An 18,847-nucleotide genomic window follows, 5' to 3' on the forward strand; every position below is an offset into this window, starting at 1 on the left:
CCAACTCATCTTCGATGAAGTTAATTTTTAAGGACTCACCTGGTTCTTTGATATGTGTGTGTGTGCTGAGATTATAGGCTTTTTTTTTCTAGAAACAATTATGTTGTAAAATGTCAGTTTTTAAAATGGTACCAGAGGAGAGAAAACAGTTCTTATTTGGGACTAGTATCTACTTAATTATTGAATCACTGTGTAACATGTCAGGCGTTGACAACCTATAGCTTATTGGACAAAAGCCCCCAAACAGATGATTCAGCTCAGAGGTATTCAGGGCAGTTGCCACAACCAGCACTTTAATCAGAATTGCAAAGTAGTTGAAATTTTTATTTGTCACTTCCCTGTATTTCTTTTCCGCACTTTTCTCTTCCCCACTCACCAGCTGTCAGCTGTCAGAGTCCTCAGATAGTCTTTCCCTTTGGATTCATACCATGCCCTCCATTGCAGTGCCTGTCTCCCACACCTTATGATGCTTTGTCGCCAGGCATGGTTATGGTTTCTTTGAAACTAAGGATAGGCGGTTCTAAAGAGGAAGTCAGTCTAATAAAGTGACCCTGCCTTAAAAGGCAAGGGACCGAGAGGTTGCTGGATCCCAGGAGCTGTCTTTCTTTTCAAAGCAGAACAGAATGTATTTACCTAAATGCATTTCTCATTTATAATAATTAACTTGAGCCTGATTTTTTTAATTTGATGTGTTACCAGAGAGCCATTAGGTGGCAGTTGATTGAAGAAATACATCCTTTTTGGAATTACTAATGAATTTTGTTCATGAGTATAATTTAAATAAAACCAGTTTAAAATTAAAATGACGTTGACATGATCTTTACTGAAAAATATTCATAATTCTATTTCAAAACTTTTTCCAGTGAAAGCTGGAATTTGAAAATACTGTGGAGTCTGTTTACATTGGTGGTGTGCCCTCAGGCCTGTGACGCTATGGTTTTGACTACCTGGTTAAACAGACTCTGTTATACCTTGTTATATTTTTAAAGCTGTGGCACACATGTAAACCATGTAGGACTCAGCTGTTGTAATAGCATTCTACCTAGTTGTCATTATTTGCCTTGTGATATTAACTATAGTCATACATTTCTGTCTGTATCAAAATTTTATGTCATTGAGTAGCTTATTAATTACTCATTAGATGTGTTATGTGTTTATGGCCTCTGCTTTTCTAGCTTTTTCTCTCTATTGCCCAAATTGGGAGGAATCGGGAGGAAAGGGAAAGAGGTAAGAATCACAATGCCACTGATTGGTTCCTCCTCTTTCTTATGCTATTGTCAAAAACTGCTTTTGATGTAGTAACACTTTCCATGATTTTTTTGACATGATAAAAGGTTTAAGGAAAGATTTATACACGTGATGAACTAGGAGGATGTGTTTAAAAAAAAACTTTTAAAAGGTGATACCTACATTTTCTTGTAGAAATATCCTTTAGTCTTACCTCCCCCGTCTTTGAAAGATTGCACAACAATGTTTATTAGCTGTTCTTCTCTTTCCCATAAATGGAATATATCATGCTGATGCCTTTACAAACCAGTGCTCACTGGTTTTCATTATAGTATGGAGGTTGTGTACAATGCATTCTTAATAAAAATTAACTTCCAGAAACTGGACTGATACCAAAAAAGATATTACTATGCAGAATATATTGATTTCTGAATTTATCCCTTTTAGTTATATTATACTTGCCTCGCACTGAGGTCTGTAATGTATGCAGGGGACGAAAAATCTGCACGTAGTGGGGGGAAATGTGAGCAAAAATTGATTTTTGTCTGTTTTCTTGGTGGTAAAAGGGTAGAACTGGAAGAGAAGGTAGAGGATACCAACTAAACAAAACCCCAAACAAACCTTTACAGAAAAGAGTTACGTGCTTTAAACCTTTTTAAAAGTTGAAATGGCCCTTTAAAAGGGTTGCTAAAACTATGATGAAACTGTATAGAAGAGAATATAAAAAATAGTTAGGGGAAACAGTGACTAAAATTTCCTAAATCTTAGAGCATTTATCACTAATATAAGTGCTTTTATTTAATTATCTGTTGTTCCACCTTGTGACAAGAAACTAGAAAAGGTCTTTTTGTTTTTGCTTTTTAATTGATTATAGATTATCAACATGAAAGCATAGAAGAAAAACTTACTTCGTCAAAGAATTAATCAGGTCCAGTATGAACTAGATGGATTATTTGTACCCCCTAGTGCCAACATTGATTTGTTTAAAACTCATCATTATTTTATCCATTGATAACTTATTGACAAACATCTGTATTTATAACTTAAAAATAAAGGAAATGTATTATGTATAGCCTTAGTGCCGACTTAACATAATAGTTACAAATAATAACTATCCTTTTATGACACCCAAAAAGGATATTTCCCCATTATACTTAACTGTACCAATTTAGAATTTATGGTAATTTTGGTAGAATCTGAGTTGTAGTTTTATTCTTCCAAAACTCTTGAAGAAGTGGTTCTGAAATAAAACTTGTAATAAACAAAACAGTTCAGATAAGGCATTGTTTTAAAGCATTTCTATATATTTTTTCTTTCTTTTTATTAATTTTAATCCATGTATTTTAAAAGCAAATGTTTACTCAATAATTGATACGATAATATCTTGATAAATATCTTACTTTTATTTATTTTTATTTATTTAAGTAGACCATCTTAGGAGCTCTCCCGGGACAATTTGATAGCTTATTTCTCATGAGTGTATTTGTTTGTACTGAAAAAAATTGGCTTTGAAATACGTTTTGATTTGTAGTTTTAATTAAAGCGCACTGTCCCCTTCTCTTCACCCAATTTGTACAAGACAGTGAGGTGATCTCATTTGGGACAAACCTTCTTTTATTATTTATGTTCCTTTCTAAAGATAGTCGATTGTCTTCTAGAATACTGTGTCTTTTGGATGCAGAATGTCTTTAAGAGAGGACTGTGAATCCGTTATGTGGCTGATGTTTTGCTCTCTGCTGCTGTGCTAGGATGCATGCATTTTACCCAAAGTTCATTGATTGAATGCCTATTTTAGTTTCCTTTTTTCCTAGGGACCTTTCCTCCATTATTGTGTACAGATTGGGCACTCAACTTGACCTGGGATTTGTGTTTGTTTAAGATAATCATTGACAAGGAAGCTTTTATATTAGTCCAAAATAGGCTGTCTTCATTCTGCTTGAAAGCCATCCGTAGTTTTCTTTACCTAGGAAACATCCAAGCTTCTCAGCATGGCACACAAAGGTGCCATGTCTCTCAGCCTCTCTTTTCTGGCCTCCTCTTTCACCTCACACTTCGTTGGCTTCATGACTGTTTTCCTTCCTTGGAACTCACCATACAGTTTTGTGTGTCCTTCCCTTTTTCCTTTGTTCTTGCTCTTTCCTCCACCTGGAACATTTCCTTCTTCTTTGCTTGGTGGACCCCAGACAGGGTTAAAGCACCTTATAGCTTCCTGAGGGTGTTCTGAGTATATTTACTTTATACTGAAATTTCTTCCTTAAATTTCTTTCATCTCAGATAGCAGACTTTACAAAGTGATATTATTCATTTTTGTGTCCTTGGAAGTTAAAGGATACCTGGTATGTGGTGGATGCACAGTAAATATTTGGTGTCCTAAATACTGAACTGCAGCTGCATGATAGCAATATGTTGAAATATGAGAAGTAAAATTTTTGTGGAATTTGTCAAAATTAACATCAACCACTACAATGTCAGAGTTCTGAAAAAGGATATTTAACATTAAGTAAGCAGCTATATTAATTCTCTTTTCAAAGTTGAATGTGGTTAGCCTACATAAAACCAAACAATTTTAGGTTAACAAAATAAAATTTTGGGTGTAATACTTTTGATCAATTAAGCTGTTTGGATAATGCAGACTAGGCATGATCTACTCTGTTCTCTCTCTCAAATAAATTTTAAATGTTGTTTATACCACCACCAGCACCTTGTTTAGCGTTTTTCTTGTCCACAGAATATTTTTTAGTCTGTTTGTTTTTCTTCCTTAGGATATTTTCTTAAAAGATGAGTGCCCCCTAGGGGTAAACTGTAGGTGCAGTGCTGTAGACACATTTTTAAAACACCCTGCAAAATTCCATGAGAATGGTGCGAAATACAGAAAATGCTGTTTCACGTTATATAACTCAAGTTATATAAGTGAATCCCCAAGTGTCTCATGATGCGTTTACTCTGTTTATCAATTCCTCTAGCACGATTTATTCAGACAGTTTTCTGCCCCACTGGGAGAAAATATCCAAAAAGAGAAGAAGGAATGTTTTATTAGAACCTAAACACTGAAGGTTAAGACTATTGGCAGTCAGTATAGTCATCTGTGAAGGGCGATTACCAGGCCAAATGTCTGTGACTCAGACTTAGGATAAAATAAAAGCTTCTCTGTGTAGGCTTAACTGTTTACTTTCCCTTCTTTTATTTCCCCTAAATTGCTCACTTGTTGGGATATTTCTCTAGAATCCCGTATTTTCCCCCTCAATTCATTCACTGCCATCCCTTCTCTAAAATGTTGATTTTTTGATAGCATTCTCTTTTATTCTATTCCTTTGTGGTGAAGAAACCGAGCTAACATTATAAAACACTTAGTGCAAGGCCAGGTACTTAGTAATACCTCATGGTATGTATATTTTTGTTGATAATGGTAACATTTGCATTTCAAGGAATTCAAAAGATGATAATAATGACATCTTACATTTTGTAGGGGACTTTCAGGCTGTGTTTTTAAAGTACTATTTCTGTAGAACCTCAGAAAATCACCTGAAGCAGGTAAAGCAGGCAGGATTGCCTGGCAGCCAATGCCTCAGGAATTTTTTAAGCCTCATAGAAGTTGTTAGCCTATTTCTGCATTTTCTTCTGAAATCCTTGAGAAATTGGCCGCAAGTCTTAAGGGTAGCTTTTCATTTTACATGTTTTCTAAGTTGACAGGTCATGGATTTAAAAACACAATATTTTGATTTTCAGGTGATAGAATTTTTGTTCTCTAGATTGATCTAGGAGGTATCTGTTTTCAAGTCTTTATTTTGCACATAAGAAAATGGGGGCCTAGAGAGCTGAGGCGGTTGGTGCAAGTCCACGAGGAAGGCCAAGGGCAGAAGCAGGGTGAAAAAGCAGGTCTCCTAATTCTTTTTTCCCTTGTCACAGGTTTTCTTGTTTCCTAATTTGGATTTCTTTGTCATAATATTATTATTATTCTCCTTCTCTAAACACACCTACTTTTTCTTCATTGTCGCAAAAATACGATGGTGAAAAGTGACACCTGGTTTTGGAAAGTTTCCCTGACGTGTAGAGGGTTTAGTTCAGTCTAGCAAGGCAAGTTGTGAAATTGCCTTCCTATGAAATAGGTGTTTGGGATCACACCTCACCTTTAACTGTTCCGGAGTGAGAAAGACATAGGAAGTGGGCTGTGGAGCGAAATATGAGTCATTATGCCCAGGACATGGGCATAGTGGACCTGAGGGCACAGAATTCTGAGCACAGGGTGTTACCTACTGTCTTGGGAGGCGCCATCTCTGTCATATACTTGGATTCCACTCTTCTGTGTGCGGAGGATGTTAGACCTGCACAAGAAAGCCATTTATTTTGAGAGATTAAGCAGCTAGCTGAGGATCAGAGCTGCATAATTATTGTTTATATAGATTTGATCTCTTAGTGTTCCCATTCAGGCACTTTTTGAGTTAGGCTGCTTTTTGGTTGACACTGGAGAGTCACCAAGAAATACATAGATTTAGATGCATTAATGTGGGTGATATTCACCTGCTAAGCTTTTCTGCCTTGTCTTTAAGTAGACCTTGGCCTTATGAGTTCAAGCTTGTTCCTTGGAAAGGGACTGGGTGAATTCTTACAGTGCTCTAATGTGTGAGTAGGAAATTACAGTACAGTACTCATTTTGCTAAGTGCTTGTCCACAGGGTATATGTCACATATGTCGTAGACATGTTCCTGAAAATGTCCTTGAAAATTGGCTTATCTATGAAATATAATTGAGAACTTGAGGGGGTGATCATTTTATGCTATCCCAAGGTAAGTATTCCAATGGAATGGATAATTCCTTTGTAACTTATTTGGGTAATAATAGATTTTCTAAATAAGGATTGCCTAAAATGTCTTATAACATTTTTTGAGAGAGAAATCAAGTATTTTAAAACTTTTTCTTTCTTATTTTGGTATAATCTTGTAACATCGAAGATTCAACTGGTAGTTCTTGAGAATTTAGGAAGTCAAAATAAAGTGTCAATCTGTAAAGTTAGAGACTTGGTTAAAAATAATTTAATTCACCTTCAGTTTTGCTGGCCATCTCCTAGGAACTATTGGTCGTCTCCTAGTTACTTTGTGGTGGTGCTGTTGTGCCTAAGTTTCATACTTTTACTGTTTGTGGTTAATGATGCCAAAATAGGTAAATGAGTATATATTAAAAGGTTCTTAAACTTAGGTGAAAAGTCTCAGAACACTGGATGTAGAAGTGAATCAATTTGATATGAAAGTACAAAGGGAATTTTTTCTTCATCAATCAAAAATATTCTCTAACACTAACAAAATAAATTGTAAACGTATTTATGGTCAATGAAGGTAATAAAATTTAATGGAATTTAAAGTTACTTTTTGGGAACGAGAGACTTACCTTGGAAGGTTTGCTTCTAGTTTTATATTAGGCTGTTTCTTGTTTGCTGTTTTATTGTCAGATGGTTTTGATCATAATTTTAGAGCTTTTAAAATTATTTTGTGCTGTGTATTCACTTGACATTTCAGAAATGCAAAAGAGTTTTTTCATATGTATAAGACCTTTTAAATATGTAGGGTTTGGACCATGGGTGAAGTAGGTGGGCTTCTGGTTCCTGCCTCTTTGTGATACGCTTTCCTTGGCTTCTTTCATGGGAGCAGCCCAGAATCACTAAAAGGTGGGAAAATAGAAATGTGCCAGCCCTCTGTGGAACAGCCATCTTAATAGCCTATGTTGACATTGGTCTAGATTTATAGTGGGCCAAGTGGTTATGGGAGCCATCCCTACTTAATAGGCTGAACGAAGCTTTTGGGGAATCTTTGGTGATTTGAGTTCTACAGTTACAGGCTTAAGTCAGGCCTGTGGAAGGAGGGACACTTTGAGTTTGAGTGTTAATTTTGTGCTAGTGACTTAGTTTTGGAAACACCACTACAAGAAAATTCGTGCTGTGAAGAGAGGAGGGTTTGAACAGAGGCCTTGTAACCTGACATAGGGATGGTTGAAAACTTTTTTTCTGAAATAATTAGAGGCTCATAGGAGGTTGCAGAAATAGTACATAGAGTCTCATGTACCCTCCATCCAGCTTTCCTCTATGGATTTTGAGAATGTGGAGTGTGTCTCTCTATATCCTTCATCCTATTGTGGACTAGACAGTAGGAAGACCAACTGGGGGGTAAAACTCTCCTCTCTTGCTAAGGTGACTCTAGTTGCTATAACAGGAATCATGAATAATGTCAGGGCATTGCCTCTGTCTAAAACATAGTAACCCTAAATAGTAGTCTCGGCTTGTGTTTACTGTATTAAAAATGTAATAATTATAATTGTCTTTTTGAATTCTTAATGTGAAATTCACTTTTTTAAGTTTAAGTTTTTCTAATTTAGTTTTTAAGTAATAAGAATAAAAATTTTTAAAATAGCTGCATATGAATATCATGTGAGGCATGTCTTGTACGTGTCCCCTTTTTGGCTTAAGAATGTTAAGGAGGATTCTGAGTTCTAGAACCGAAACTTTTGCTTTTCTCTGTGTAGGTTCGAAAGCATGTGAATGATCTCTATGAAGACCTAAGGGATGGACACAATTTGATTTCTCTTCTAGAGGTTCTTTCAGGCGATACCTTGGTAAGTTTTAAATTTTTTGATTTATTTTGGAGAACGTGTAATCTTTTCTGCATATGACCAGTGTGTTTTCAACACAGACTTCGGATTTTTTGTAGCAGTCATCTTTGGGCTGTGAATTCTGCCTAAAAAAAAAGAAAAAAAGAAAAAGATGTCTGATTAAATCTCTAAGCATTTTCAGACGTCAAATGCTGTGAATTTGAGAGATTGAAGCACTTTGATTACTTCGCTTATATAATCAGCTCTATAATTAAATTACTGTTTTTGTTCTTGCTTCTTTTTTACTTTTGAATTTTTCTTGCTTAGTGGAAGTTGGATGCATACTGTAACCACATATTAAAAGACTCACAAATAGCAAGGAAATAAACATTGCTTTCTGAAAAATGGTCTAACCCATTCCGAGGTGTCATTTCCTTTTGTTGTGAACATGACTTCCCTTTCTTGGTTACCTGTTCTCCTTCATTATGTTCTGTTCATGCTCTTCTTTTCATTTCTGGTCTGTCTTGTGTCTTTGCTGTCCTATCTTCTGTCTGTTATATTCATTAGCCAAGGGAGCGAGATTTTTTGAAGACCTTACGATTGGTGAGTGCAACAGAAGCATGCGCATATGAACAGCATGAGGATGTGGAGGATGAGGATAAGGGGGTAGGTGTCGGCCCCCATAACTCAACTAACCTAGCTGGTCCAGTGTGGTGAGCGCTAACCTGATAGAGAAGTAACTCCCGGGTTCAGCCTCCTCTTGAGAAAAGTAGAGAAAGTACCAAAGCCCACAGTGAGGTGGATGTGTATGTACCCAAAAAATGGAAATATTTTCTGTTTAAATGTATCTCTAGAGAGCTAAAATGATGTAATTATTGTTATTATTATTATTTTTGAGTTGGGGTCTTACTCCATTGGCCAGGCTGGAGTGCGATGGCACACTTACAGCTCCGGCGATCCTTCCACCTCAACCTTCCAAGTAACTGGAACTACAGGCGTGCGCTATCATGCCTGGCTAATTTTTTGATTTGTTGTAGAGACGAGGTCTCACCCTGTTGCCCAGCCTGATCTCGAATCCGCAGACTCAGGCAATCCTCTTGTCTCAGCCTCTCAAAGTGCTGGAATTACAGGCTTGAGCCGCCACACCCAATGATTGAATTATTAATACATTACTGTGCACTGCATAGTAATTGAACATGCTTTAATTATGTGATGGTATTTTAGCTAAAGAACTTCACATACCTTGTATATAAATATGGAAATCTTACAACTAGTCTGCTAATTTTTGTGCAAATTCCTGCCACTTTTGGAATTGAGATTTCCAACAAGGCAACTATCTATTGCTGCTTTTGAAGGAACTTAAGGAGTTTATTCAGTTTTTAGGTTTCTGCTTTATATTATATCTATTGGCAATAGATATAGGATGGACGATTTTTACCTGTCTAATGTGTCTCATGGTAACTTAAAAGAGAGAAAGACTTTAAAATCCAGTATCCCGCTAGATCTCACAGAGCTGTTTAATCTCCATGACATTTAGTTGATTGCAGCCTACCTTTGTGAGACAGATTTATTTTGTCTTATTCAACTCTAGTGGCCCCTGATTTCATTGAAAATTGTGCTTTTGTTGGATCTAGTGGGTGAATTTACCAACACCATTTCTACATGTCTTACAGAACTTATTTTCCCTTCTGTGGTGTGCTGTCTATTTTATTACGGCGCCTTTGGCTTCAGCAACCTATTTATGCTTAAGAAGCTAAGCAGTCGGTTATCTTTTTTTCTTTTTTCCCTTTGGAAGAGTTTATGTGATAAATTTCAGCTCCATTCTTTGTATTTTTGTTAAGCATTTCTCAGCTCTGTTTTCTTATGTTTTCCTTCATGCTAACTTGTAACGTTTCTTAAGGGAAACGACATTAAGGAAAATAACTCTGGTTTGTCACTTTTCCTGAGACTAAGAAACTAATCATGTCCATCCCCTAGCAGTATAAATCTAGTATAGAGTCCTTTCTGATTATTGTAGAGTCCAATTATGTGAAAAAGTGAAAATAAAATAAAGAGGAAATATATACAGGGCTTTAATTGCTTTTCTCTCTTCCTCTATCATGGCTAAGTGAACCTTGTCTGTCTTTCTCCTTCTTGGTGATTTTTATACTAACAGCATGCTACTTTACCTCATTTTTTCATTAATATGCCACATATATATATATATATAACTATTAAAATCCTCTTGCTAATAGTGTTTTTTAAGAAGGTAGAATGGGGGAATGGTATTTATTAGTTTTGTGCCTCAATAGTGAAGTAACTGTAGGCTACTTTTGTTACCAAATATAAAAAGCTTGTGTGTTCTATGACATTTTTTCTTTTCCTTTTGTTAAAATAAATTGGAATAAAGTAAATGTTTAAAACAAATTTGGAAAAAATTCCTAATAGTTTAAATTCAATCCCAAGTACCGAAGAAATTTAAAACTTCTTTAAAAAAATCTTATGACCTTACCTGAGCAGTAAGTATATTTAAATTAGCACGGTCTGTGGTATCAAAAACTGGTTTTCATACCTGTATTTTTCTATTCTTAGCCCAGAGAGAAAGGTCGGATGCGTTTTCACAGACTACAGAATGTACAAATTGCACTTGACTATTTGAAAAGACGCCAGGTATGTTTTTAAACAACTGTGATTATATAAACATACATGACTAAGTGCATCTACTAGAAACATATCAGGGAATTACAAGGTTAAATTTGGTTGAGAATTGTAATTATTAAGCTTGTGTTTTGGTGAGGCAAATATTTTAAAATGTTTTTAAACATTTTCTCCCAAGAAAAGGAAATTAATAGTAGGTGAAGGCCAGAGGAATTGTAAGTGGCTGCATTTCATCTACGTCAGAGCTACTGATTTTCTGTTTGAATTGGAATGCATTTGTCTAGGAAGTAATGACGTTTTAGTAGAATGTTAAGGTTGCCTATGAATTGTTCTTATTCAAGAGGAAGCAAGACTTTTACTTTTATTTTTTGAATCGGAGTCTTACTCTGTCGCCCAGGCTGGGGTGCAGTGGCACACTCACTGTCTCCCCAGCGTCGACCCGCTGGACTCAGGCGATCCTTCCCCCTCAGCCTTCCAACTAGCCAGAACTACAGGCACGCTCTACAATGCCTGGCTGATTTTTCGATTTGTTGTAGAGATGAGGTCTTGCCAAGTTGTCCGGGCTCTTCAAGACTTTTTTTTTTTTTAGTTGGAGTCTCACTCTGTCGCCCAGACTGGAGTGCAGTGGCTGCTCCCGGCCACCGCAGCCTCGACCTGCTGGGCTCCGGCGATCCTTCCACCTCAGCCTTCCGAGTAGCTGGAATTACAGCATGCACTACCACGCCCAGCTGATTTTTTGATTTATTGTAGAGATGAGGTCTCGCTGCCCAGGCGGGTCTCGAACCCGCGGGCTCAGGCAGTCCACTCACCTCAGCCTCCCAAAGGCGCGGGATTACAGGCTGAGCCACCGAGCCCGGCTGATAAAAATATTTAAAAAAAAATATTTTATATAGTACTTTTAACTTAGTGCTTTTTTAGTACTTAATAATTAGTTAACATTTTATTTTATTTTATTTTATTTCATTTTATTTTATTTTGAGTTGGAGTCTCACTCTGTCGCCCAGCCTGGAGTGCAGTGGCCGCTCCCGGCCACCGCAGCCTCGACCTGCTGGACTCCAGCGATCCTTCCACCTCAGCCTTCCAAGTAGCCGGAATTACAGGCATGCGCTACCACGCCCGGCTGATTTTTTGATTTATTGTAGAGATGAGTTCTTGCCAAGTTGCACAGGCGGGTCTCCAACCCATGGGCTCAGGCAATCCACTCACCTCAGCCTCCCAAAGTGTGGGATTACAGGCTAAGCCACCGATCCCGGTTTAAGTTTTTTTTTTTTTGAGTTGGAGTCTCACTCTGTCGCCCAGACTGGAGTGCAGTGGCCGCTCCTGGCCATCGCAGCCTCGCCTGCTGGGCTCCGGCGACCCTTCCGCCTCAGCCTTCCAAGTAACTGGAACTACAGACATGCGCTACCACGCCCAGCTGCTTTTTTGATTTATTGTAGAGATGAGGTCGTGCTGCCCAGGCGGGTCTCGAACCCGCGGGCTCAGGCAATCCACTCTCCTCAGCCTCCCAAAGGCGTGGGATTACAGGCTGAGCCACCGAGCCCGGGTACATTTATTTTTTATAAGTAGATAATATTTAATAATTTATGAGTGATTAAAATAAAACAACGTTTCTGACAATAGTCTCCAGCTAAATGTAATTTCAGGACAAATCATTGGAAAGAATTACAGCATATTGAATATGATCTTTATTTGGTGGCATTATATATTATAGTGAAATAAGCCAAAATATTAGTAATTTTTCAGTTGCTAAAGAAAAGGAGACAAAAATCAGGAGAGTTGAAAATGACTGAAAACAGTGAGAAATCAGAGGTAGCAATCATTTTGCTTTATGATGGCGTAGGGAAAAAGGAAGAGAAGCAAAAGGGGAGAAACACTTTTAAAATTTTCTCTTTATTTAGTCTGTTATGAACATTAAAATGCTCATAGTTATTAAATACTAGTAAGTGCTCAGTGCTTAAATATTTAAAATGTGATTGGTGTTTGCCTCATTAGTCTTCAGTCTAGTGGAAATTTCCAGAAGGATTAATGGTTAATTATGCCCCCTAGTCTGAAGTGTTTTTTGTCAGTGTTTTGTCAGGAAGTAAAATGTTAGATATCATGGTGTATAATTCTCAGTATTTAATATATGCTGTTAAATTCTTTTGTCCAAGAAGTAAATGTTAGAAGTCATCATTAAATTTTCTTACCCGAATGCACAGTTTGACAGTTGGTAAACATTAAGTCTAAATATTACATTTAAAAAAATATTCGAATAGCTTTCCAAATGCCCAATGACTTATATATGTATTTATGGTAGAGTGATAGAAAAATACGGCTAGTTGTTTTTTTTTTTTTAAATCTTGTGATGGAAGTGTGAGAAAGTCATTAAAATTATGGTTCAGAACAGTTTCCTACTTAATGGTAAGAGTGAAATAAAATTTCTTTTCCTTTTTTATTGAGTTGGAGTCTCACTCTATCACCCAGGCTGGAGTGCAGTGGCATATTCACAGCCACCCCATTGTCAACCTCCTGTGCTCCGGCAATCCTTCTGCCTCAGCCTTTCAAGCAGCTGGAACTACAGGCGTGTGCTACCACGCCTGGCTAATTTTTAAAATTTATTATAGAGACGAGGTTTTGCCAAGTTTCCCAGGCTGGTCTTGAATCCACGGACTCAGGCAATCCACTCACCTTGGCCTCCCAAAGTGCTGGGATTACGGGCTGAACTACCAAGCCCAGCCAAGTTTATTTTCAAAATACAGTTATTTCTTATTTTAAGATCTCAAGTATGTAGGACTTCTCACTTGAGTAGCATTTTTGTTTTGACAAGTTAGTGCTTTTTGTACTTGTTCTGGAAGACAAAACCACAGTAGTAGCTATTTTTCCTTTGTGGTTATCCTGTAATTTATAATCTAAAATGATTAAAAATATGGGTAGAATGATATTTGGCATTATGGGTATTAGAATTATTCCATTTTTTCTTTGTATAGTTTAGAATTATACGTTTATGTAGGTAAAGATAACTCATGTGCTGGTTTGATAAACAGTGTATCTTATCTCTTCACATATAAAACAGGTGAAATTAGTGAATATTAGAAATGATGACATAACAGATGGAAATCCCAAGTTGACTTTGGGATTAATATGGACAATAATTTTGCACTTTCAGGTAAGCTCAGTTTTTCTTAATTATCACTTGTTTTTGCCTTTCATTGCTAACTTTCAGGTGATTCATGTGAAGGGTGAATTATGCATTTGCGTCCTATGGAAAAATAAATTTCAAATGCTTTTCTTAAATAATATATTTGATTTGTTCTTTCAAGTAACTTGTTGATTGTGAATCTGGCTCCTAGTTTCAAGGACAGTGTAATCTCAGAGTTTGAAAACAGATTTGTTTAAAATTGAATTAAGATACTTTTTTTGTTAGCTTATCAGACAGTATGCCCTATTTTAGATACCTAAAGATTTTATGACTCTGTCCTTATTTAGAATGGTTTTTATTGGTATTATGGTTTCTCAGCTATGCCAACTATTTTTTCCTTTGATGGACACTAGATGGCAGTATAATTATCAAAAAGAGGTCTGATTTGGAAGAAAAGTATGCATGTTTTGTATAGAGCTATGCTTTCTCTATATTCGAGGAGAGTAAGTTCAAATTTATTAACTTTATCTTATTGTCTAATAAACCTGTGCCAATTGAGGACCGATTCTGATTTTGTTTTTGTTAAGTGATATGTTTAGAAAAATCATTTTTATTTGATTTAAGGTGACTACAACTTTGGAACTTGGTTTAGTTTATTAACTACTGGTCTGCTCAAGAAATGCTCCATGTACAGCACAAAACCTGACTTACAGCAGGGATGCAGTTCTGATTGATTATGTCCAGTTGGACCTATCTTTCTGATTGTTAACTAGTCAGAAGGAGGAAGAGATAGCTTGCTAGCTTCAGAAAGGCGTTGGGATTTTGAACCAAATCTTGAGAAGAGTAAGACTAAAAAAAAAAAAAATTGGCTGAAATATAGGTTGTGTAGGGGAATGGTGGAAAATAATGGAGCCCATGGCTCATTTGGGAACAGGATAGATCTGACAGGTGTGGAGAACTACAGGAAGTAGAGTCTAGGTAGATTCTAGGACCTGAACTGGCGTCAGTGAATAGTTTCAGCAGTAGGAAGTTGGAGGACACCCAGGTAAGCTGAGGAAAAGGTACTAGCCAGCCAGACTGCAGGCAGCTAATACAGGGAATATCCATTCAGCTGGACTGTTGATGCCAAGGAGAGCCAATAAGAACTGGAAGCCAGGACCCCAAAGGACTGAGGGCCCCCATTCTTGGAGGACCCAATTCTTAGGGGATTGAGGATACTGAGCACTGAACCAACACAGGGATTTGTGCACAGATCACAGAATCAGACCTTGTTATCAGAATAGGATAAAGTGCAAGTAGAACTGGCCAAAAAGTCAATTTCACATGGAGTTCCTCTATGACTTTCTCAGGGATCCTTTAATTAGTACTAAGCAGACTCGGTCCCAGAGCTTTTAGGAGAATTGAAACTGCAAGAACCCCAGATGGGAAAGTCAGAGGCTGATTGGAACAGGGGACCAGTCACTTCCTCACCACAGAGTGAGTGGGGCAGGCTGTGACTGAATTTTGAATATCCACTGATCACTGTGGGCAGTGGAAAACAATGCTTTGGAGGGAGGCAGAATTCTTTGCTCTTTTACTTATTGCTGTAATGGCATTGGGTAAGTCACTTTACCACTCAGAGCTCAAAAAATTGTGTTTTAGATACAGACTCTATAGTTTCTATATAAAATAGAGAGAAATGAGCAGAGTCCACAGTCAGAGAGATAAGCTAAGAAAGAAGCTAGGGTCGTTTCTCAGAATGGAGTGATACAGGCCTGGACTCAGCTGGGAATGAAAAATTGAATCCAAGAGGTGACATTTGGAAGGAAGAAAGGAGGGAACTTGGACACAGGTCATAGAGGATGAAGGAGGGGCATTTGTTAATGATGACTAAACTTTTCAGCCTGGGAGATCAAAAAGCAGTAGCCTGTGGAGAGACATAGGTGATGGTAAGGGGAAGACGAATGACCTTCAGGGTGGAGTTGATGGGATGTTCTGCATATCTGTCTGCTGAGCAGCTGGAGATGTGCACGGAGCAAGCTGAGAAGTCAGAGGTGCAGGTAGAAACTTGAGAGTTATCACCATGCAGGTACTCACTGATTCAGTCAGAGAGAAGGGGTCTTCAGAGGATTCAAGAGAAGAGCAGAAATAGAGAAGAGATGAGAGCTAAGGATGGAAATTTGGGGAAGACCCATGATTATGAGTGCAGGAAAAGTTCTTCTGCGGAAACAGAAGAGGAACATTTGGAGAGATGGATGAAGTAACAGGAAAATGTACGGGTAAAACCAAAGGAAGAGACTTTCAAGTAACAAAGAGTAGTGAGCAGTATGAGATCTCACTAGACTGTGAGAAAATTAAGAAGAAGTGCAGTTAATAGTTTTGTCTAAAAAGAAGACATTGGAGACCCAAGCTGCTGGGAGCAGAGACTAGAAATTGAAAGGTTAAAATGTGCATTAACAGTTGGGAATTAGAAGCAGTATATTTAGAGGCTAAGTTTGAGAAAATTTAATTCAAAAGTTTATTTAAAAAATTATATATTAATAGAGACCTTTTGGGTTTGGCTGTCTTAGGGGGAAGTAGGAAGAGGAGTCACAGAAGTATCAAATGAAGTTTTGCTTCTAATATCCTGTAGCATAATGTTAGGGAATTTATTGTACTTTTGTTTTGATTTAGGATCTCACTCTGTCACCCAGGTTGAAGTGTGGTGGCATGATCACAGCTTACTTTGACCTCCTGGGCTCAGGCGATCCTGCACCTGGTGAAGTTTTTTTGATCTTTGTGGAGACAAGATTTCACTCTATTGCGCAGGCTGGTCTCAAATGCCTGGGTGCAAACAGTCCTCTTGTCTTGGCCCAAAGTGCTGGGATTACAGCAAGGGCCATTGTTCCCAGCCAGGATACTTAAATTATAAGATGCTATGATTGTTAAATTATCGCCAATATTAGACCAAACTCTAGTTAAAATGGCATACATCTATGTTTTGGTAAAATGGAAGTATTCCTTCTTATTTAAATGAAAAAACTTTTCTTAGCACTATGATTACTTAAGATCAAAAGTATTTTCTGCTCGAGCCTATATTTCCAGCACTTTGGGAGGCCAAGGTGATTGCCTAAACTTAGGTGTTCGAGACCAGTCTGGGCAATTTGGCGAGACCTTGTCTCTACAATAAATCGAAAAATTAGCCAGCTGTGGTAGCTGGAACTACTAGTATAGTTCCAGCTACTTGGAAAGCTGAGACTGAAGAATCATCTGAGCCCAGCAGATTGAGGCTGCAGTGGCCTTGAGCGTGCCACTGCACTCCAGCCTGGGCGACAGAGTGAGACTCCAACTCAGAAAAACTCCCCCCAAACTGTAATCATCTTCTCTCAAAGTGACTGAGCCTTTTCCTTAATTTATTCAAACAATGGAAGCAATTTCAGAAGACCAAATTGTTTCATTTTAAAAGTATTTTGATACGAGCACAAGCTGAATGTGTTTCTCAGTCAGGCTTTCTGAAGGTTGGCATTATCATCACATAATCCTATCTCATTAACTGCCATATGCTAGCTCCAGAGATACTAAGGGAGAGAAGTACATTGTTCGGTTTACTGGGGTAATGTACTTGAAGTTAACTATAATCTAGAATCATGAATATTATTGGTGATAGAAATGAAAAATAGAAGTGAATAGGGAGATAAGATTGGGAAGGCATTAGAGAATAAGGGAGGTGCTGACAGATATTAGAGAGAGACTTTGCAAGATGAAGGCCACTACCAGGCAGAGAGTAAGGTTGGGCTATTGCTGGGAGAGGGGACAGCATATACGGCCTGAAAATAGGCAGCTGCTTAGTTTAGCAGGTGCATTTGTTTTGCACTGCTACAAAGGAATGCATAAGACTGGGTGATTTATAAAAGAACGAGATTCATTTGACTTATAGTTCTGCAGGCTACATGGGAAGCATGGCATCAGCATCTGATTCTGGTGAGGTCTCAGGAAGCTTTCACTCATAGTGGAAGGTGAAGGGAGAGCAGACATGTCACATAGGGAGAGCGGGAGCAAGAGGGGAGATGCCAGGCTGTTTCTAACAATCAATTCTCCTGTGAAATGACACAGGAGAATTCACTCATTACTATGAGAAGGGCACCAAGCCATCTCCATCCATGAGGGATCACCCCATAACCCAAACACTCCCCACTATGCCCCATCTTTAACATCTGGGATCATATTTCAACATAAGATTTGGAGGGGACATAAACATCTAAACTATATCTGCAAGGCTAGAGAGAAGGGTGGGAGGAATGTAAGTCACTGGTTGTAAGTCACTGGTATGAATGTAAGTCACTGGTATAAATACCAGCCATTGTACATTTCAGTTCTCTTGAATAATGTCCCATTGCCTTTGAAGACACTGAAAATCACAATAAAAGCAAACAAATCCAAGACCTTATCATTGCGCTTATTTTAAAGCTTGTCTTCTAGGCTATTCAGTTTTTGCCACTGGAGGTTGTTTAATTTTATTTTTAAACGATCAGTGAAAAGTTCACAATACAGGATCATATTCTGACAAGCATCATTGCTAACTTGACTAACTGAATATTCTAACTTAGTCAAATATTATGACTTCTATCTTTTGATCAGCCTAAAGACTGCCTAGAGACAAGCAATTAATTTTTAGTCGTTCAAATAATTTCTGCTTACGTGTAAGTCTGTTTCATGCCTTACTAATTTCCTTTTTACCGTATCTATGACTCAGTGTTAGAAATATGCACACCTTAGATAATCAGGTTTCATACTGATTTATTATTTTTCCAGTCAAGCCCTAGTAAAAATGCATAATATTTAACTAGGGTACAATTATAAACGTTGCATATATAGTTTAACTGCCTTAACTCATGTAGAAGAATGCACAGGTGTTTCCTTTGGCTAAATGTTCCATGCTTTAAGTTATATAATTTGTCTATTTGTTCTTATTAAGGTCCTAATGATCAGATAAAGCGATGGCTTGGAAATGTGTATTGTTTGAAACATATTACAAAATATTTGAAAAGGTTGATTTTAGAAACAATTTCATTAGGAAATTTTAAGCATGTAGCATTTATCATCTCTCCCTTTTGCTATTTATTGAACCATCCTGTTATTTTTTAATGGCTATTGTTTCAAATAAGAATCTTAATATAATTTACAGAGATTTTTGAGCTTTTTGTTTGTTTGTGTGCAAGTACTGAAATCAGTTGGTGAATCTTAAGGAAAAAAAATTATTTGGTAGAGGATGGAGACTAAATTTGAAAGGCACTTTGAAGCTATGTTTGAAAGGCACTTTCCTAAATCTTT

The 18,847-nt window shown here is 37.4% G+C and overlaps 1 protein-coding gene across 1 annotated transcript in view; it reads left to right on the forward strand.

Annotated features, from left to right (window-relative positions):
- The window catches only part of LOC110595242 (plectin-like), a 69,031-nt gene that overhangs the window by 27,656 nt on the left and 22,528 nt on the right, over nucleotides 1–18,847 (forward strand). Inside the window, exons 3-5 of the mRNA XM_021710265.1 lie at nucleotides 7,738–7,827; nucleotides 10,375–10,452; nucleotides 13,493–13,585. Of these exons, the coding sequence (XP_021565940.1) occupies nucleotides 7,738–7,827; nucleotides 10,375–10,452; nucleotides 13,493–13,585 (261 nt within the window). The remainder of the gene's footprint in view (nucleotides 1–7,737; nucleotides 7,828–10,374; nucleotides 10,453–13,492; nucleotides 13,586–18,847) is intronic.

The sequence above is a fragment of the Carlito syrichta genome, unplaced genomic scaffold, assembly GCF_000164805.1.
Source record: "Carlito syrichta isolate Samal-C Ts95f unplaced genomic scaffold, Tarsius_syrichta-2.0.1 Scaffold288355, whole genome shotgun sequence".
NCBI classification, from domain to species: domain Eukaryota; kingdom Metazoa; phylum Chordata; class Mammalia; order Primates; family Tarsiidae; genus Carlito; species Carlito syrichta.